Here is a 22036-nt window from a genome sequence, read left to right as displayed (position 1 = left end):
TTTCACAGTGTGCACTCAATAAAAATGTAGTTGTGTAGTTTCACAGTGTGCACTCAATAAAAATGTAGTTGTGTAGTTTCACAGTGTGCACTCAATAAAAATGTAGTTGTGTAGTTTCACAGTGTGCACTCAATAAAAATGTAGTTGTGTAGTTTCACAGTGTGCACTCAATAAAAATGTAGTTGTGTAGTTTCACAGTGTGCACTCAATAAAAATGTAGTTGTGTAGTTTCACAGTGTGCACTCAATAAAAATGTAGTTGTGTAGTTTCACAGTGTGCACTCAATAAAAATGTAGTTGTGTAGTTTCACAGTGTGCACTCAATAAAAATGTAGTTGTGTAGTTTCACAGTGTGCACTCAATAAAAATGTAGTTGTGTAGTTTCACAGTGTGCACTCAATAAAAATGTAGTTGTGTAGTTTCACAGTGTGCACTCAATAAAAATGTAGTTGTGTAGTTTCACAGTGTGCACTCAATAAAAATGTAGTTGTGTAGTTTCACAGTGTGCACTCAATAAAAATGTAGTTGTGTAGTTTCACAGTGTGCACTCAATAAAAATGTAGTTGTGTAGTTTCACAGTGTGCACTCAATAAAAATGTAGTTGTGTAGTTTCACAGTGTGCACTCAATAAAAATGTAGTTGTGTAGTTTCACAGTGTGCACTCAATAAAAATGTAGTTGTGTAGTTTCACAGTGTGCACTCAATAAAAATGTGTTCTTTTACATGTTCTTCACATAAAATGAGCCAAAGCCAACGAGTCCAGATTGAATAAATAATTAATTGCATTTTTCATTTAGTAAACACTGAAAATGGGCCCCACAGACCTCAACACCACACAAGGGTTAATGAAAAACAGTAGCACCCACAACTTTTCATGTTAGCAGTTTCCAGACAGACACGGCCAATGTTAGCGTGGGTGTTGTAGAGGGCTTTGGGATTAACACGCATCAAGATGAAGACATAAAATGACGTTAGTGACAAAAACATCACTAGGAATGGCATCCCAACTTTCTGTATCACACTAGTAGTAGTCAGGCAGGGCCAAAGTGTTCTAAAAACACATGACAAGATGACATAAGGCTGGTTTACAGTAGATCTAAGGACTGTCTGTGGACAGTTGTCACATTCTAGTGGTCTACAGACATGTTGTTGGACCGAGTATAAACCAGTCTTTATGTGGGGCTGTTTAAGAGGGATGCTGGTGTACCAACCAACAAGAAGACGACAGAAAATAACTCATTCCAGCTCTGTATCTCGTTAGTAGTAGTCAGGGCCAATCTGGGGACCTGTGGGTGGTGGGCGTTTTAAACTATTTTCATTATGGACTGATTCTGCCACGTCTCCCACCTACTCTCCCCACACACACACACACACACACACACACACACACACACACACACACACACACACACACACACACACACACACACACACACACACACACACACACACACACACACACACACACACACACACACACACACACACACGTCGTCTCCCCCAGAGAGATGTGACCTCTTTATGTTGATGCCTCTAATGTTCTCCCATCAGACAGAGTAAAGAACGAGGCCTAATCTCCATATGGAAAATGAAGAGATTCAGAGGGTCTGTGTGAATGTGTGGTGAGGAGGAGTCAGACTACGATGTATACTAAAGGACTGGAAAAGTAGACCACTGCAGATCTTAGGACTATACAGTCAACACTCCAGCCAACACGGAGTAGTTCAATGTCCATATAAGGAAGTATAACTAAATAAGGAAGAATGACTAGTTGCTGTCTGTCTTTGTTGTGTATCACAATGTATTGTATAAGTAGGTGCTCTCTTAACCAGCTGCTTCAGACATACAATAGGTCATAGAAATAGAATAGAATAGAGATTCTATATCTTTGCTGTAGGTGGTTTCTTACCCAGCTCGATGCTTCGGCTTCTTCTCCAGAATCCCGTCTCTGGAGACCAGCTTGTTGAACACCAGGATACCAATCACCATGTTGACCTGTTCATAGAGAAGGAACACCTTCACATATATATTCATATACCTGAGGGAAACCTGAATATATTTAGTCATAAACCTGAAGGAAACCTGAATATATTTAGTCATGTACCTGAGGGAAACCTGAATATATTTAGTCATAAACCTGAAGGAAACCTGAATATATTTAGTCATAAACCTGAAGGAAACCTGAATATATTTAGTCATATACCTGAGGGAAACCTGAATATATTTAGTCATATACCTGAGGGAAACCTGAATATATTTAGTCATGTACCTGAGGGAAACCTGAATATATTTAGTCATATACCTGAGGGAAACCTGAATATATTTAGTCATATACCTGAGGGAAACCTGAATATATTTAGTCATATACCTGAGGGAAACCTGAATATATTTAGTCATGTACCTGAGGGAAACCTGAATATATTTAGTCATGTACCTGAAGGAAACCTGAATATATTTAGTCATATACCTGAAGGAAACCTGAATATATTTAGTCATATACCTGAAGGAAACCTGAATATATACTGTATAGTCATGTACCTGAGGGAAACCTGAATATATTTCGTCATGTACCTGAGGGAAACCTGAATATATTTAGTCATGTACCTGAGGGAAACCTGAATATATTTAGTCATGTACCTGAGGGAAACCTGAATATATTTAGTCATATACCTGAGGGAAACCTGAATATATTTAGTCATATACCTGAGGGAAACCTGAATATATTTAGTCATGTACCTGAGGGAAACCTGAATATATTTAGTCATATACCTGAGGGAAACCTGAATATATTTATATTTAGTCATATACCTGAGGGAAACTTGAATATATTTAGTCATATACCTGAGGGAAACTTGAATATATTTAGTCATATGGGGCGGCTGGTAGGCTACCGGTTCAAAGTACTGGGCCACTGACTGAAAGGTTGCCGGTTTGAATCCCAGAGACAAATGAAAACATATAACTAGTTACACTCCCTGATATTCAACTGTTTACAGAGAAAAGCAGTGTAACTGGTGAGAATCAGCCTGGCTCTCCCACTCACCAACACGACTCCATTACACTAAGAGGACATTGTCAAGGTCTGAAGGGAGACATTTACATTTTCATAGAGGGGGAACAAGGCAGGATTGGGGTCACTTCCATTTCAATAAAGGAAGTAAACAGAAATGTGGATTCCAACTCCAATCCTCCTAATGGAATGGACCCCAGTCCTGGAATAAGGTGAGGGAACAATGTCACATCTAAAGACACTTATGTACTTCAGGATAGTTAGCTGAATTAGTATGTCAATAAGATGTTATTATCCTTGTGAAATACAAAAGGTGATTGACATCATTAGTGTACCGTACACATTCTGGCTCTCCTCTATTCTGATCTCTCTCCTCTATTCTGATCTCTCTCCTCTATTCTGATCTCTCTCCTCTATTATGATCTTTCTATAGTATGATCTCTCTCCTCTAGTATGATCTCTCTCCTCTAGTATGATCTCTCTCCTCTATTATGATCTCTGTTCTATTATGATCTCTCTTCTATTATGATCTCTCTCCTCTATTATGATCTCTCTCCTCTATTATGATCTTTCTATAGTATGATCTCTCTCCTCTAGTATGATCTCTCTCCTCTAGTATGATCTCTCTCCTCTATTATGATCTCTCTCCTCTATTATGATCTCTGTTCTATTATGATCTCTCCTCTATTCTGATCTCTCTCCTCTATTATGATCTTTCTATAGTATGATCTCTCTCCTCTAGTATGATCTCTCTCCTCTAGTATGATCTCTCTCCTCTATTATGATCTCTCTCCTCTATTATGATCTCTGTTCTATTATGATCTCTCTTCTATTCTGATCTCTCTCCTCTATTCTGATCTCTCTCCTCTATTATGATGTTTCTATAGTATGATCTCTCTCCTCTAGTATGATCTCTCTCCTCTAGTATGATCTCTCTCCTCTATTATGATCTCTCTCCTCTATTATGATCTCTGTTCTATTATGATCTCTCTTCTATAATGATCTCTCTCCTCTATTATGATCTATCTCTATATTAATATCTCTATATATTATGATCTCTCTATATTATGATCTCTCTCTATATTATGATCTCTCTCTATATTATGTTCTCTCTATATTATGATCTCTCTCCTCTATTATGATCTCTCTATATTATGATCTCTCTCTCTATTATGTTCTCTCTATATTATAATCTCTCTCCTCTATTATAATCTCTCTCCTCTATTATGATCTCTCTCCTCTGTTATGATCTCTCTCCTCTATTATGGTCTCTCTCTTCTATTATGAGCTCTCTCTTCTATTATGATCTCTCTATATTATGATCTCTCTCCTCTATTATGATCTCTCCTCTATTCTGATCTCTCTATATTATGATCTCTCTCTCTATTATGTTCTCTCTATATTATAATCTCTCTCCTCTATTATGATCTCTCTCCTCTATTATGATCTCTCTCCTCTATTATGATCTCTCTCCTCTATTATGGTCTCTCTCTTCTATTATGAGCTCTCTCTTCTATTATGATCTCTCTATATTATGATCTCTCTCCTCTATTATGATCTCTCCTCTATTCTGATCTCTCTATATTATGGTCTCTCTATATTATGGTCTCTCTCCTCTATTATGATCTCGCTCCTCTATTCTTCCTCTCCTCTGTTGTAAAGTGACATCTAGGGCTGTATGGCTTACTCATGGCACTGACATTAAATGAACTAACTCGCAAGACCTGACCTCTATGTTCCCATCAATCCAACACCAGAACCTTCAGGGAGGCTTTGTCTGTCTGACAGCAGCTGCTGTTATTTTACAAAGCAAAAGCACCTCCTTAGACAAACAGTAACTCAAACACTAACACCAGATTTGCAATAATTGCCCCTTGTGGGATACATCAAGTATTTTGAATGGCATTTAATCAGTGCTTACTGCTTTGATGAAAAATGTCAAGATTTTGGAAGGAGGCTACACTCTTAGCAAAAAAGCTAGTCCCATAAGATCATTTTTTCCTTTTTGGTTCCAGGTAGAACCCTTTTGAGTTCAATGTAGAACCTTCTGCAGAAAGTTTTTTTCAATGGAATCTAAACGGGTTCTTCAAAGGGTTCTCCTATGGGCACAGCCCCAAAAACCTTTTAGGGCCTAGATAGCACCTTTTTTTCTAAGAGTGTAGACAGTGATTGTAGTAAACACTAAGAATCAACCTTTCTTTCAGCAAACACTTCCTGTTTTACAAAATGTACATTTACAACAATAACCAACAAGGCAATGAATGAGTATATGTTTTATATGTGATAGTATGTACTGTATGTACTGTATGCTCATCCTGCCTGTAAACCAATATTATTTATGGGATAATTTAGACACCTTCAACCTTGAATAGTACTTAACCTAAACATACAATGATACTGCAAGCCTTCTCCCTTTTAATGAGCAGATAGGCACTGTAATACTATAAACATACTTTAATCAGCAGTACTGTAATACTATAATACATACTTTAATCAGCAGTACTGTAATACTATAAAACATACTTTAATCAGCAGTACTGTAATACTATAATACATACTTTAATCTACAGTACTGTAATACTATAAAACATACTTTAATCAGCAGTACTGTAATACTATAATACATACTTTAATCTACAGTACTGTAATACTATAATACATACTTTAATCTACAGTACTGTAATACTATAATACATACTTTAATCTACAGTACTGTAATACTATAATACATACTTGAATCTACAGTACTGTAATACTATAATACATACTTTAATCGAAAGTACTGTAATACTATAAAACATACTTTAATCTACAGTACTGTAATACTATAAAGCACACTGTAATCAGCAGTACTGTAATAATAAATACATACTTTAATTAGCAGTACTGTAATAATATAATATGCACTTTAATTAGCAGTACTGTAATACAGTAATATGTACTTTAATCAGCAGTACTGTAATAATGTAATATGTACTTTAATCAGCAGTATTGTAATACTATAAAACACACTGTAATCAGCAGTACTGTAATACTATAATACATACTTTAATCAGCAGTACTGTAATACTATAAAACACACTGTAATCAGCAGTACTGTAATAATAAATACATACTTTAATTAGCAGTACTGTAATAATATAATATGTACTTTAATCAGCAGTACTGTAATACTATAATATGTAGTTTAATCAGCAGTACTGTAATACTATAATATGTACTTTAATCAGCAGTACTGTAATGCTATAATATGTACTTTAATCAGCAGTACTATAATACATACCAGAACCACTGCTGCTGCCGGTCCAACAAAGGCATACAGGAGACCACCTTCTAGAGATAGCCAGCAACTGTAGAGAGAGGAGGAGAGGAAAAGAGAGGAGAAGAGCAGAGAGGAGGAGAGGAGTGGAGAGGAGAGGAGTGAAGAGGAGAGGAGTGGAGTGGAGTGGAGAGGAGAAGAGAAAAGAAGAGAAGAGAAGAGAAGAGAAGAGAAGAGAAGAGAAGAGGAGAGGAGAGGAGAGGAGAGGAGAGGAGAGGAGAGGAGAGGAGAGGAGAGGAGTTGAGTGGAGAGGAGTGGGGAAGAGAAGAGGAGTGGAGTGGAGAGGAGTGGAGAAGAGAAGTGGAGAGGAGAGGAGAAGAGAAGAGAGGAGTGGAGTTGAGTGGAGAGGAGTGGGGAAGAGAAGAGGAGTGGAGTGGAGAGGAGTGGAGAAGAGAAGTGGAGTGGAGTGGAGAGAAGTGGAGAGGAGATGAGGAGTGGATTGGAGAGGAGCGGAGAGGAGAAGAGAAGAGGAGTGGAGAGAAGTGGAGAGGAGAAGAGAAGAGGAGTGGATTGGAGAGGAGCGGAGAGGAGAAGGGGAGACATCAGCTAGCGAACCAACTCCCACAAAGAAACGAAACCCCAGAATCACATCAACTTAATGGTGCACAGCTGCATACAGTTGTGTTATCCTCCAGTGTCAAGGGAGTACAGGCATATGCTGTGGTTCTGCTTCAGGAAGTTTTACTGGGGAATAAAATGCTAACGAGAGTTTTAAAACATGCTTTATGTACTAGTATTCAGCTGGGACACAACTCAGGAGGAGATGGGGGTTTGTCAGAATCTTCTAAAATGCCCACTGGGGTTGTCTTGGGGTTTGTCAGGTTTGTAGGGTTCACCCTAGCCTAGCTAACCAAGTTTTCACATTTGTGTTTTTTCTTCAGAAATCATTGCATGTGGGTACATTCATGTGTGCTTAATATATTATTGCTCTCAGATTTTTTTTAATTCACAGATTTTAGATGTGAAATAAAACAATATTTTTTTGCAAATATCTTTAACTGTGCTATGTTGTTGTCCCACCCAGCTATCTTAGGATGAATGCACCACCTGTAAGTCTGCCTGCATAACAGCATCTGCTTAATCACTAAAATGTAAAATGTAAATGTTTTGCATATACACTAACGTTCAAAAGTTTGGGGTCACTTAGAAATGTCTTTGTTTTTGAAAGAAAAGCCATTGTCCATTATAATAACATAAAATTGATCAGAAATACAGTGTAGACATTGTTAATGTTGTAAATGACTATTGTAGCTGGAAACGGCTGTTTGGAATATCTACATAGGCGTACAGAGGCCCATTATCAGCAACCATCACTCCTGTGTTCCAATGGCACGTTGTGTTAGTTAATCCAAGTTTATCATTTTAAAAGGCTAATTGATCATTAGAAAACCCTTTTGCAATTATGTTAGCACAGCTGAAAACTGTTGTCCTCGTTAAAGAAGCAATATTATTATCATTAATTAACATTTTTGTAATACTGATGTCACAAATGTAAAATGTGTAAAGTTCTTTATTAAAAATGTAGTTATTTGTTCCATTTGACTGTGTAAAACCTAGTAGAACTACTTATTTATCTGAGTGAGGCGGATGTAGAACGTTTAGCAAAAAACACATGATTCTTTGTCTCTCTGAAATGAAACCATCGTGTGATAGATTTGAGACAAATACGTGTCATTGAACAACCCCTTGATTGCAGACACCTGTGTGTGTGTCCTTTCAAAGTATATAAAGTAGTGACCCACAGTGTTTGTCATTACACCCTGATGAAGACAGCTTGTCTGTCAAACGTTGGTTATTAAACTCCTAGAGTGTGAGGCTCTCCTTTGTAATTGAACAAGCCCATGCCATGATTAGATAGTGAGAAAACACACCCATCTAGTTCTTTAAACAATAAAAGCTAATTTACCAACATTTCTGAAAATGAAACTGTTCTGATTTAAATTACCATTGACACAATTAGTATGAGGCGTTACAGATGAAAACAATTGCATTTTGGGATATAGACAGTGATAACCATGAGCAAATGCCACATGCTATACATTATAATCGTTACTAAAATATCAGAACTACCAAGGTGACACATAGGTAGAAAGAAAGAAGTGAGAAAAAAACATACTACTGGGGTGTCCCATAGCCTTTTGCTTTGGTGAATCCCATTGAGACGGCAACCACCAAGGCAGGTAATCCTGAAAAAGACAAGAATGAACACATGAACAATAAGACAGGTAGTTCTGAATGCTTGTTTCATTGTGCCGTACAGCCGTCATACAGAATGTCCTCCAGAATGTCATACAGAATGTCATCCAGAATGTCATACAGCCGTCATACAGCCGTCATACAGAATGTCATACAGAATGTCATCCAGAATGTCATACAGCCGTCATACAGAATGTCATACAGAATGTCATACAGAATGTCATACAGCCGTCATACAGAATGTCCTCCAGAATGTCATACAGAATGTCCTCCAGAATGTCATACAGAATGTCATACAGCCGTCATGCAGAATGTCATACAGAATGTCTTACAGAATGTCATACAGCCGTCATGCAGAATGTCATACAGAATATCTTACAGAATGTCATACAGAATGTCATACAGAATGTCATACAGAATGTCATTCAGCCGTCATCCAGAATGTCATCCAGAATGTCACACAGCCGTCATACAGAATGTCATACAGAATGTCATACAGCCGTCATACAGCCGTCATACAGCCGTCATACAGAATGTCATACAGAATGTCATACAGCCGTCATACAGAATGTCATACAGCCGTCATACAGAATGTCGTACAGAATGTCATACAGCCGTCATACAGAATGTCATACAGTCGTCATACAGCCGTCATACAGAATGTCATACAGAATGTCATACAGAATGTCATACAGAATGTCATGCAGCCATCATCCAGAATGTCATCCAGAATGTCATCCAGAATGTCATCCAGAATGTCATACAGAATGCCATACAGAATGTCATCCAGAATGTCATACAGAATGCCATACAGAATGTCTTCCAGAATGTGCAGGTTAACTATCTCCTTCATCATTAGCTCCATAGAGGCAGTGTTCTGCAGATAGAACTCCAGTCAAGATAAGAAGCTTAGTGTATTTAAAGATAGAATCATTAGTTGCTTGGTTTTATAAATTAATGATATATACCCACTGATTCTTGAACAATATAACTTATAAATGCCTCATGAGCTTAGTTCAACTGTCGTACCCCATCAGAACCCCAAATATAAGTATGATTTACCCCAATGTTTGTTCACAATGTGAATGTAAACAAACACTGTATAGCCTCAGATAATGATTCTGTTTACTAATTCAAACAGCAGTTTCCGTAGTGTAGTGGTTATCACGTTTGCCTCACACGAGAAAGGTCCCTGGTGCAAAAACACATTTCTCTGATACATACGAGAAGCACCTGATTTGTAACAGAGAATGCCACTTTTCATAAATACCTCATTATGGGAATTACATGCAAAGAATATCAGTGAAATTCGTATTATTCCTTGTAGATTCTTGAACTCTCAGTTTCAGTAGAGTAGAGTGCTTTTCATGCTTGACTCACACAAGATATGTCTCCGGTTCAAAACCAGGTCCACAAGAGATCTCTGACACGTGAGAAGTACCTGATTTGTAACAGAGAATTTTGCTTTTCATGAATGCCTCATAACTAGGTAAGTCAGTTAAGAACAAATTCATATTTACAATGATGGCCTACCGGGGAACAGTGAGTTAACTGCCTTGTTCAGGAGCTGAACGACTGATTTTTACCTTGTCAGCTCAGGGATTCGATCAAGCAACCTTCTGGTTACTGACACAACGCTCTAACCACTAGGCTACCTGCTGGTTACTGGCCCAACGCTCTAACCACTAGGCTACCTGCTGGTTACTGGCCCAACACTCTAACCACTAGGCTACCTGCTGGTTACTGGCCCAACGCTCTAACCACTAGGCTACCTGTTGGTTACTGGCCCAACCCTCTAACCACTAGGCTACCTGCTGGTTACTGGCCCAACACTCTAACCACTAGGCTACCTGCTGGTTACTGGCCCAACCCTCTAACCACTAGGCTACCTGCTGGTTACTGGCCCAACGCTCTAACCACTAGGCTACCTGCTGGTTACTGGCCCAATGCTCTAACCACTAGGCTACCTGCTGGTTACTGGCCCAACCCTCTAACCACTAGGCTACCTGCTGGTTACTGGCCCAATGCTCTAACCACTAGGCTACCTGCTGGTTACTGGCCCAATGCTCTAACCACTAGGCTACCTGCTGGTTACTGACACAACGCTCTAACCACTAGGCTACCTGCCGCCCCAAAAACTATATTTCATAACTTGATTTCATGGAAGGTCAGTCCTTACATCCGGAGATACATCTATGAATTTGAATGTGGTTACATTTCTTCAGGCCCGTCACTCAACTTCCTTTTTCCAAAAGTTATTGTTATTGTTTCAATGTGGGATTCTAGCTTTAAGAGCAGTGCTACCTACACACACAGTAACACAACGAAAACAATCCCTATGAGAGACTACAGTGGGTCTCCCTCTCTGGTACATGGGGCTTGTTCCCCCTCTACACCACCTGGATCTCTGTTATGGATTGTTGCAGTCCATCCGGGAATATAAACACCTTCCTTCTCGGCATGGCCTGGGAACACACACACACACACACACACACACACACACACACACACACACACACACACACACACACACACACACACACACACACACACACACACACACACAGCCTGGGAAGGATTTACTGATGCAGTCACATTTCCTGGAGGTGGGGGCGGAGACCTTGTGGTCGTCCACTTGTCTCTCCCAGTGCTGAAGAGGTAAATGGGCCTCTAATGTACGGCGCTATGGCATAAATCACGTAGCCTCCAGAGCTCTGATCTACACACACGTTCATGTAAACACACGCTAAGCACACACACCAACGTTGCTTGATTTACTGTAAAAAAAAAGAAGCTAATATTTACAATCTGAACAAGATGAGAAAATCAATTCCTACTTTAAACTATAAACCCCACAGAGATGTTAGATTATACTGAACACCTGCAGTACAAAAAGCAACATGTAATGTTGATGCTTGAGGATTGTATTGGTTCTTCCCATAAGTTTCATAACTGTTGACTCATACTTTCTGACAGTATCATATCCTCACAGAGCTGCTACAATGGATGAGTCTACAGAGATGCTACAATGGATGAGTCTACAGAGATGCTCTACAATGGATGACAATGGATCTACAAAGATGCAACACTGGATGAGTCTACAGAGCTGCTACACTGGATGAGTCTACAGAGCTGCTACAATGGATGAGTCTACAGAGATGCTACAATGGATGAGTCTACAGAGATGCTGCAATGGATGAGTCTACAGAGATGCTCCAATGGATGAGTCTATAGAGATGCTACAATGGATGAGTCTACAGAGATGCTACAATGGATGAGTCTACAGAGATGCTACAATGGATGAGTCTACAGAGATGCTACAATGGATGAGTTTACTGTTATTTGTTCTCAGAGACGTCCTCTCATATTAAGTTCTGTGCAGTTGCAGGACAAAAGATACAGCACAGATACAACTCATCTATTTTCTTCTCGCCTAACATGACCATACAACATCTAACCTTCTAACATCGACCAAGACCACACGATTTTATCATTTACATTTAGAATGTCTATATATATATCAGCCTTTACCTACTCACCTCTCTCTCTCTCTCTCTCTCTCTCTCTCTCTCTCTCTCTCTCTCTCTCTCTATCTCTCTCTCTCTCTCTCTCTCTCTCTCTCATTTCAATTTTCTTTATCGGCACAAGGTAACATTGTACATATTGTAGTTCGGCCTAGGACTGCAATGATGAATGAAGAGAGAGAGTCTTGTTTGTTGCTAGGTAACAGGAGGAATGAGTGTGTGGGCTCTTTCGTCATCAATTGGATTCTTAATAGAGATGTGGGAAGTGTCTTTGCTGTAAGTAAGAGGTCTTTGGATGAGACGTCCGTAGAGGTCTTCACAGACACACCTGTATCCAAATACCTGAGACCTGATCCGGGACCAAAGCCGGTCTGGATCCAGAATTCTAAATACTGTCGGTTCTGATATGAATGTCATGGGTCTCTGGTATGTGTCATTTTAACTGATTTGTCCAGGAAGACCCATACAGATCAGAACACGACTGCTGCAGTAGAGATAGAGAGAAATGGTATAATTTATGCTGCTGCTTTTTGCTTTTCACGAGAGGGGCGCATGTAGCATGTTGTTGTTGTTGGCCAATCAGAAGTCATCAAAGCGGCAATAGGCTACAGTCATAGAGCCTCTCTGTGGGACAAAAGTTAGGAGATATCTAATCAATGGAAGATGTGATTAAAATGATGGAATCAACATATGTTAATTCAACATCAACATATGTTAAAATAGAGTGTTTCTATGATTTGTAGTAAAGAAGATACAGGAAGATAAGTGTTTCCAATGACACCCTCCGTGTGCATCTTGTAATTTTACTTCGCCTTCTAATTGGTTGGTCACTGGAAACACCTATCTTCTTTTTTTTACTACAAAATATAGAAACGCGCCATTTTCACATGTTGATGTTGGGATGATGAAGATTAAAAAATGATAAAAATGTTTTAATTTCCCTTCAAAGGAAAAGGACAGGCTACAACGACCCAGAGCCAACAGGTAGCCTGCTACAACGACCCAGAGCCAACAGGTAGCCTGCTACAATGACCCAGAGCCAACAGGTAGCCTGCTACAACGACCCAGAGCCAACAGGTATCCTGCTACAACGACCCAGAGCCAACAGGTAGCCTGCTACAACGACCCAGAGCCAACAGGTAGCCTGCTACAACGACCCAGAGCCAACAGGTAGCCTGCTTCAACGACCCAGAGCCAACAGGTAGCCTGCTACAACGACCCAGAGCCAACAGGTAGCCTGCTACAACGACCCAGAGCCAACAGGTAGCCTGCTACAACGACCCAGAGCCAACAGGTAGCCTGCTACAACGACCCAGAGCCAACAGATAGCCTGCTACAACGACCCAGAGCCAACAGGTAGCCTGCTAAAACGACCCAGAGCCAACAGGTAGCCTGCTACAACGACCCAGAGCCAACAGGTAGCCTGCTACAACGACCCAGAGCCAACAGGTAGCCTGCTACAACGACCCAGAGCCAACAGGTAGCCTGCTACAACAACCCAGAGCCAACAGGTAGCCTGCTACAACGACCCAGAGCCAACAGGTAGCCTGCTACAATGACCCAGAGCCAACAAGTAGCCTGCTACATTATATTCTGAATGGAGTTGTTGTTTGTAGGAAGAGAAAGTGCATGCAACCTCAGTTAGCCTAGCTAACTAGCTTCTCCCTGTTTGATGCAGCCAAGACAGCTACTACGTCATCATATTGGATGATAATTAGCCTAGCTAGCTAGCTAGCTTAACTAGCTTCTCCCTGTTTGATGCAGCCAAGACAGATACTACGTCATCATATTGGATGATAATTAGCCTAGCTAGCTAGCTTAACTAGCTTCTCCCTGTTTGATGCAGCCAAAACAGATACTACGTCATCATATTGGGTTATAATTAGCCAAGCTAGCTAGCTTAACAAGCTTCTCCCTGTTTGATGCAGCCAAGACAGATACTAACTACATCATCATATTGGATGATAATTAGCCCAGCTAGCTAGCTTCTCCCTGTTTGATGCAGCCAAGACAGATACTACGTCATCATATTGGATGATAATTAGCCTAGCTAGCTAGCTTAACTAGCTTCTCCCTGTTTGATGCAGTCAAGACAGAAACTACGTCATCATATTGGATGATAATTAGCCTAGCTAGCTAGCTATTAGTCTACTACAGCGAGTGTTGGCTTGGTTGGTTGAGGTATCTCGACCCCTCCTCCCTGTTCCTGTGTCACTTGCTCACACTCACAGTAGCCTACACATACAGCCCGGCCCCTGCTACAGCATCACCTCTCTCTCCCTCCACTCACAGTAGCCTACACACACAGCCCGGCCCCTGCTAGAGCATTACCTCTCTCTCCCTCCTCTCACAGTAGCCTACACACACAGCACGGCCCCTGCTAGAGAGTCACCTCTCTCTCTCCCTCCTCTCACAGTAGTCTACACACACAGCCCGGCCCCTGCTACAGCATCACCTCTCTCTCCCTCCTCTCACAGTAGTCTACACACACAGCATGGCCCCTGCTAGAGCATCACCTCTCTCCCTCCTCTCACAGTAGCCTACACACACAGCCTGGCCCCTGCTAGAGAGTCACCTCTCACCTCTCTCTCTCCCTCCTCTCACAGTAGCCTACACACACAGCCTGGCCCCTGCTAGAGAGTCATCTCTCTCTCCCTCCTCTCACAGTAGCCTAATCACAGCACGGCCCCTGCTAGAGCATCACTGTATACTGTAGTCCAGAGAGAGACAGAGAGAGAGAGAGAGAGAGAGAGAGAGAGAGAGAGAGAGAGAGAGAGAGAGAGAGAGAGAGAGAGAGAGAGAGAGAGAGAGAGAGAGAGAGAGAGAGAGAGACAGAGAGAGAGAGAGAGAGAGAGAGAGAGAGAGAGAGAGAGAGAGAGAGAGAGAGAGAGAGAGAGAGATGAAGAGAAAAGGGAGGGGTAGAGAGATAAATAGACACATTAAAGAACAGAGCTACGAACCAATAGAGAGACCAAGACATTTCAGAGTCATGACCCATGAGACAGAGACACTCACCCCATCCCAGACAGAGACACTCACCCCATCCCAGACAGAGACACTCACCCCATCCCAGACAGAGACACTCACCCCATCCCAGACAGAGACACTCACCCCATCCCAGACAGAGACACTCTTCCCATCCCAGACAGAGACACTCACCCCATCCCAGACAGAGGAACCTCTTCCTGATGAGCCTGGTGCGGACCTTCCCAGTGACGGCCATGTAGGACTGCCAAGCCTCCGTCAGGACCCAGCAGAACGACGCCAGGAAGAAGAAGTGAAGGAAGGCTGTTGTCATGGTACAGACACCCTGTTCATGACCAAGAAAAGGGACAATGAGGTTCTGGATGGTAAAGCCTTGTGAAGAACATGAGTGAGCGGGACAGCAATGGCCAACAACATCAACTTCATAGACCAGTATTCACAAAGTGTCTCAGAGTGGGATAAACTGATACAGGATCCGTTTTATCTTTTAGATAATAATGAATGACGTTAGATGAACGAGGAGGACCTGATCCTAGATCAGCACATACGAGCCTAAGATTATTACAATAATTGACTGTGTCAATTCTGTGATTCCCATAATGCACCACAGTTTGATCACATAAAAGCAGTCACAAAAGCATCGAAGTGTCGTATAACTATTCTACTCAGGTATAAAACACAGTCGGTCTGAACTGCAAATTTAAAGCTTCTGCTAAATGGTATATTGGTTAGTTAGACAAATACATTTTGTAATGGGACCCTGTCTCTAACAGTAATGGTACCCTGTCTCTAACAGTAATGGGACCCTGTCTCTAACAGTAATGGTACCCTGTCTCTAACAGTAATGGTACCCTTGTCTCTAACAGTAATGGGACCCTGTCCTGAACAGTAATGGTACCCTGTCCTGAACAGTAATGGTACCCTGTCCTGAACAGTAATGGTACCCTGTCCTGAACAGTAATGGTACCCTGTCTCTAACAGTAATGGTACCCTGTCCTGAACAGTAATAGTACCCTGTCCTGAACAGTAATGGTACCCTGTCCTGAACAGTAATAGTACCCTGTCTCTAACAGTAATAGTACCCTGTCCTGAACAGTAATGGTACCCTGTCTCTAACAGTAATAGTACCCTGTCTCTAACAGTAATGGTACCCTGTCTCTAACAGTAATGGTACCCTGTCCTGAACAGTAATAGTACCCTGTCCTGAACAGTAATGGTACCCTGTCTCTAACAGTAATAGTACCCTGCCTCTAACAGTAATGGTACCCTGTCTCTAACAGTAATGGTACCCTGTCTCTAACAGTAATGGTACCCTGTCTCTAACAGTAATGGTACCCTGTCTCTAACAGTAATGGTACCCTGTCTCTAACAGTAATCGTTCCCTGCCCTGAGCATTAAGTGAATAAGAATGTTGGTTAGAATCCCATGACTGCAGCAACAGGAAAGACAGACAGACAGACAGACAGACAGACAGACAGACAGCACTACTACTAATGATCAGATTGGGAGCCAGAGAACCAGGTTGACTGACTGACTGACACAAAAGCCATGGCTCTGCATTTCTCTGCCTGCAGCACACACTCATTAGTGTGCAACACTAGTGATCGAACAGGAAGGCACGTGAAGCAAGGTCAAGCTATCTACATGGAGAGGGAGTGTTTGTGTGTGTGTGTGTGTGTGTGTGTGTGTGTGTGTGTGTGTGTGTGTGTGTGTGTGTGTGTGTGTGTGTGTGTGTGTGTGTGTGTGTGTGTGTGTGTGTGTGTGTGTGTGTGTGTGTGTTTATTTTTGTTTAACTATCCTTGTTGGTACCAGAAGTCCTCACAAGTGTAGAAAAACAAGGAAAATTCGGGGATGGGGTAAGTATCTGCTGGTCCCCATAAGGAAAAATGCTATTTTAGGCTTAGGGGTTAGGTTTAGGGTTAGGGTTATAATTATGGGTAGGTTTAATAGGGTTTCTGTTCATGCTGTTATCTAACCTAGGGTTAGGGTTAGGGTTAGCGTTATAATTATGGGTAGGTTTAATAGAGTTTCTGTTCATGCTGTTATCTAACCTAGGGTTAGGGTTAGGGTTAGGGTTAGGGTTATAATTATGGGTAGGTTTAATAGGGTTTCTGTTCATGCTGTTATCTAACCTAGGGTTAGGGTTAGGGTTAGGGTTAGGGTTAGGGTTAGGGTTAGGGTTATAATTATGGGTAGGTTTAAGAGGGTTTCTGTTTATGCTGTTATCTAACCTAGGGTTAGGGTTAGGGTTAGGGTTAGGCTTAGGGGTTAGGTTTAGGGTTATAATTATGGGTAGGTTTAAGAGGGTTTCTGTTTATGCTGTTATCTAACCTAGGGTTAGGGTTATAATTATGGTTAGGTTTAAGAGGGTTTCTGTTTATGCTGTTATCTAACCTAGGGTTGCACGAGCCTATAGCAACTTTCTGCCCTGTTTCTATACTATACATCCGACCGGTCTGGAGACGGTGAGAGAACAGGAAAGGCCAAGAGCTCCCAACAATTATGGTTAGGGTTAGAATGGTTAGGGTTATAATGGTTAGGGTTAGAATGGTTAGGGTTAGAATGGTTAGGGTTAGAATGGTTAGGGTTAGAATGGAGGTTAGGGTTAGAATGAAGGTTCGGGTTAGAATGGTTAGGGTTAGAATGGTTAGGGTTAGAATGGAGGTTAGGGTTAGAATGAAAGTTCGGGTTAGAATGAAGGTTAGGGTTAGAATGAAGGTTAGGGTTAGAATGGAGGTTAGGGTTAGAATGAAGGTTCGGGATAGAATGAAGGTTAGGGTTAGAATGAAGGTTAGGGTTAGACTGAAGGTTAGGGTTAGAATGAAGGTTAGGGTTAGAATGAAGGTTAGGGTTAGAATGAAGGTTAGGGTTAGAATGAAGGTTAGGGTTAGAATGAAGGTTCGGGTTAGAATGAAGGTTAGGGTTAAGGAAAGAGGCGATACCTCGTCAGTTGTCCAACTGAATGTATTCAACTGAAATTTGTCCTCTGAATCAGAGAGGTGCGGGTGGCTGCCAAAACCGACATACACGTCTTCGGTGCCCGGGGAACAGTGGGTTAACTGCCTTGCTCAGGGGCAGAACGACAGATTTGTACCTTGTCAGCTCAGGGACAAGGTAAAAATGGTTAGGGGTTAGAGTTAGGTTGAGGGTTAAGGTTTGGGGTAGGAGTTAGGTTGAGGGTAAGGGTTTGGGGTAGGAGTTAGGTTGAGGGTAAGGGTTAGGAGTTAGGTTGAGGGTAAGGGTTAGGGGTAGGGGTTAGGTTGAGGGTAAGGGTTAGGGGTTAGAATTAGGTTGAGTGTAAGGATTAGGGGTAGTAGTTAAGTTGAGGGTAAGGGTTAGGGGTAGGAGTTAGGTTGAGGGTAAGGGTTAGGGGTAGGAGTTAGGTTGAGGGTAAGGGTTAGGGTTAGGAGTTAGGTTGAGGGTAAGGGTTAGGGGTAGGGGTTAGGTTGAGGGTAAGGGTTAGGGGTTAGAGTTAGGTTGAGTGTAAGGATTAGGGGTAGTAGTTAAGTTGAGGGTAAGGGTTAGGGGTAGGAGTTAGGTTGAGGGTAAGGGTTAGGGGTAGGGGTAGGAGTTAGGTTGAGGGTAAGGGTTAGGGGTAGGAGTTAGGTTGAGGGTAAGGGTTAGGGGTAGTAGTTAGGTTGAGGGTAAGGGTTAGGGGTTAGAGTTAGGTTGAGGGTAAGGGTTAGGGGTTAGAGTTAGGTTGAGGGTAAGGGTTAGGGGTTAGAGTTAGGTTGAGGGTAAGGGTTAGGGGTAAGAGTTAGGTTGAGTGTAAGGGTTAGGGGTTAGAGTTAGGTTGAGGGTAAGGGTTAGGGGTAAAAGTTAGGTTGAGGGTAAGGGTTAGGGGTTAGAGTTAGGTTGAGGGTAAGGGGAAGGATTAGGGGTAGGAGTTAGGTTGAGGGTAAGGGTTAGGGGTAGGAGTTAGGGTTACAGTACGTATAGTGTAGAAAACGAAAACATAGAATGCACACCCCACATCACACCCTGACCTAACCAAATAGAGAAATAAAATGGCTCTCTAAGGTCAGGGCGTGACAGGAAATCAATTATTTGGTCCCCACAAGGATAGCAATACAAAACTCTCTGTGTGTGTATGTGTGTGTGTGTGTGTGTGTGTGTCTGTCTGTGTGTGTGTCTGTGTGTGTGTGTGTGTGTGTGTGTGTGTGTGCGCGCGCTTGTCCATCACTATTCTTCCTCTAAGCAGATAAAGCAACAGCCTGAATTTGTGCGTGAATCCATGAAAAAGAGGATTAGTGAATTAAGAAGTAGCCTTAATAAGCTTGGTGAAAGGGAAGTGACATGTACAGTGGGTAGTGAGAGGATTAAGCTGATGTCAGTTCAGACACTCTATGGTTTCAGTATTTCCTGTTTTTGAGCTGTGGTAATCTGAGTGTTATTACACAAAGAAGGGGAAACAGATGAGCATGTGTCAGCTCCTTCCAAATCCAAGACATCCACACTGTACTGGACTGGATAGTGATTAGATTAACATTCAACACATCCATCCTCTTGAATTAGAAAAGACACTTCATTTTAAAAAACGAAAGAAAACTGCACCCCCGTCACATAGTTTGCTATTAAGCTGAGGGATGGGGCTGGAGATGCTTTCATTGAAATGACCAATGAACAGCAGTATATATTGCAGATTGCGCCTTTAATGTTGATGGAAGCCACTGGAGATACTGACTAACCCATGTTGATGGAAGCCACTGGAGATACTGACTAACCCATGTTGATGGAAGCCACTGGAGATACTGACTAACCCATGTTGATGGAAGCCACTGGAGATACTGACATGTTCAGGCCATGTGAGAAAATGAAGTGATGTTTATCCATGGCCAGGAGGGATTTTAATCACTGGAGATACTGACTAACCCATGTTCAGGCCATGTGAGAAAATGAAGTGATGTTTATCCATGGCCAGGAGGGATTTTAATCACTGGAGATACTGACTAACCCATGTTCAGGCCATGTGAGAAAATGAAGTGATGTTTATCCATGGCCAGGAGGGATTTTAATCACTGGAGATACTGACTAACCCATGTTCAGGCCATGTGAGAAAATGAAGTGATGTTTATCCATGGCCAGGAGGGATTTTAATCACTGGAGATACTGACTAACCCATGTTCAGGCCATGTGAGAAAATTAAATGATGTTTACCCATGGCCAGGAGGGATTTTAATCACTGGAGATACTGACTAACCCATGTTCAGGCCATGTGAGAAAATGAAGTGATGTTTATCCATGGCCAGGAGGGATTTTAATCACTGGAGATACTGACTAACCCATGTTCAGGCCATGTGAGAAAATGAAGTGATGTTTATCCATGGCCAGGAGGGATTTTAATCACGCCTTTGTGGACACGGCTGTCACATGTTTTCCCTGAATTCATGCACACAGTCCTCTTTTGAACTCTTATACAACTGCCTGCTTTAGAACGAGATAGCACACCAATATTATGCCACGTGATCTCCCTATACCTCCCAGTTTGAATCACTATCATTTCAAATAGAGTCATGTTTTCTCAGTTCGAGGAGATGAGCACGAAGACATGCAATATGTGTTTTTGGAATGAGGGTATGGAACCCATTCATATTTGTATTAATCTGTGTGTGTTTCCGATGCTCCCTGTCATTTTAGGTCATTTATTGGACTATGTGAAGGGCTCCCTCAAAAATAGACCTTGGTCTCAATGGGGCTCCCCTTGCCTAAATAAAGGTTAAAAGGTTCACGGTTAAAATAAGGTTAAAATAAATGAATAACCACATTTGTTTGGTGTGAGTCATGTCAGATGTATTTAGAAAACAAATCTAAACAGAAAGACATTACCTTATTCAAAGTAATTAAAAAGAGATTGCTGTATTCTGATTTCCCCCCAGGTGTGTGTGTGTGTGTGTGTGTGTGTGTGTGTGTGTGTGTGTGTGTGTGTGTGTGTGTGTGTGTGTGTGTGTGTGTGTGTGCGTGCGTGCGTGCGTGCGTGCGTGTGTGTGTGTGTGTAGTTGTGTTTGTGTGTGTTGCATAATGCTACGTTACATAAAGTCTCTTCCTCCTCCTCCTCCTCCTCCTTCTTTTCTCGATCTTTCTTCTTATGGTTTCAGTGACAGTATATATGAACCAGACAGCCTGGCAGACATTAGATCTAGACAGGTGTTGAAGGAGAACTATAACACATTCTCTCTCCACACAGCCGACAGTAGATCTAGAGACAGGTGTTGAAGGAGAACTATAACACATTCTCTCTCCACACAGCAGACAGTAGGTCTAGAGACAGGTGTTGAAGGAGAACTATAACACATTCTCTCTCCACACAGCCGACAGTAGATCTAGAGACAGGTGTTGAAGGAGAACTATAACACATTCTCTCTCCACACAGCAGAGAGTAGATCTAGAGACAGGTGTTGAAGGAGACTATAACACATTCTCTCTCCACACAGCAGACAGTAGATCTAGAGACAGGTGTTGAAGGAGAACTATAACACATTCTCTCTCCACACAGCAGACAGTAGGTCTAGAGACAGGTGTTGAAGGAGAACTATAACACATTCTCTCTCCACACAGCAGACAGTAGGTCTAGAGACAGGTGTTGAAGGAGAACTATAACACATTCTCTCTCCACACAGCAGACAGTAGATCTAGAGACAGGTGTTGAAGGAGAACTATAACACATTCTCTCTCCACACAGCAGACAGTCGATCTAGAGACAGGTGTTGAAGGAGAACTATAACACATTCTCTCTCCACACAGCAGACAGTAGATCTAGAGACAGGTGTTGAAGGAGAACTATAACACATTCTCTCTCCACACAGCAGACAGTAGGTCTAGAGACAGGTGTTGAAGGAGAACTATAACACATTCTCTCTCCACACAGCAGACAGTAGGTCTAGAGACAGGTGTTGAAGGAGAACTATAACACATTCTCTCTCCACACAGCAGACAGTAGGTCTAGAGACAGGTGTTGAAGGAGAACTATAACACATTCTCTCTCCTCACAGCAGACAGTAGGTCT

General features: G+C 41.8%; 1 protein-coding gene across 1 annotated transcript in view; it reads right to left on the bottom strand.

The window, feature by feature from the left end:
• Positions 1 to 22036, bottom strand: part of LOC139410665 (adhesion G protein-coupled receptor B3-like) — a 173771-nt gene that overhangs the window by 34573 nt on the left and 117162 nt on the right. Inside the window, exons 12-15 of the mRNA XM_071156092.1 lie at positions 15208 to 15358; positions 8445 to 8514; positions 6293 to 6359; positions 1909 to 1994 (exon numbers count right to left, since the gene is read on the bottom strand). Of these exons, the coding sequence (XP_071012193.1) occupies positions 1909 to 1994; positions 6293 to 6359; positions 8445 to 8514; positions 15208 to 15358 (374 nt within the window). The remainder of the gene's footprint in view (positions 1 to 1908; positions 1995 to 6292; positions 6360 to 8444; positions 8515 to 15207; positions 15359 to 22036) is intronic.

The sequence above is a fragment of the Oncorhynchus clarkii genome, chromosome 1, assembly GCF_045791955.1.
Source record: "Oncorhynchus clarkii lewisi isolate Uvic-CL-2024 chromosome 1, UVic_Ocla_1.0, whole genome shotgun sequence".
NCBI lineage: Eukaryota > Metazoa > Chordata > Actinopteri > Salmoniformes > Salmonidae > Oncorhynchus > Oncorhynchus clarkii.
This window is presented reverse-complemented; position numbering and strand designations above follow the sequence as displayed.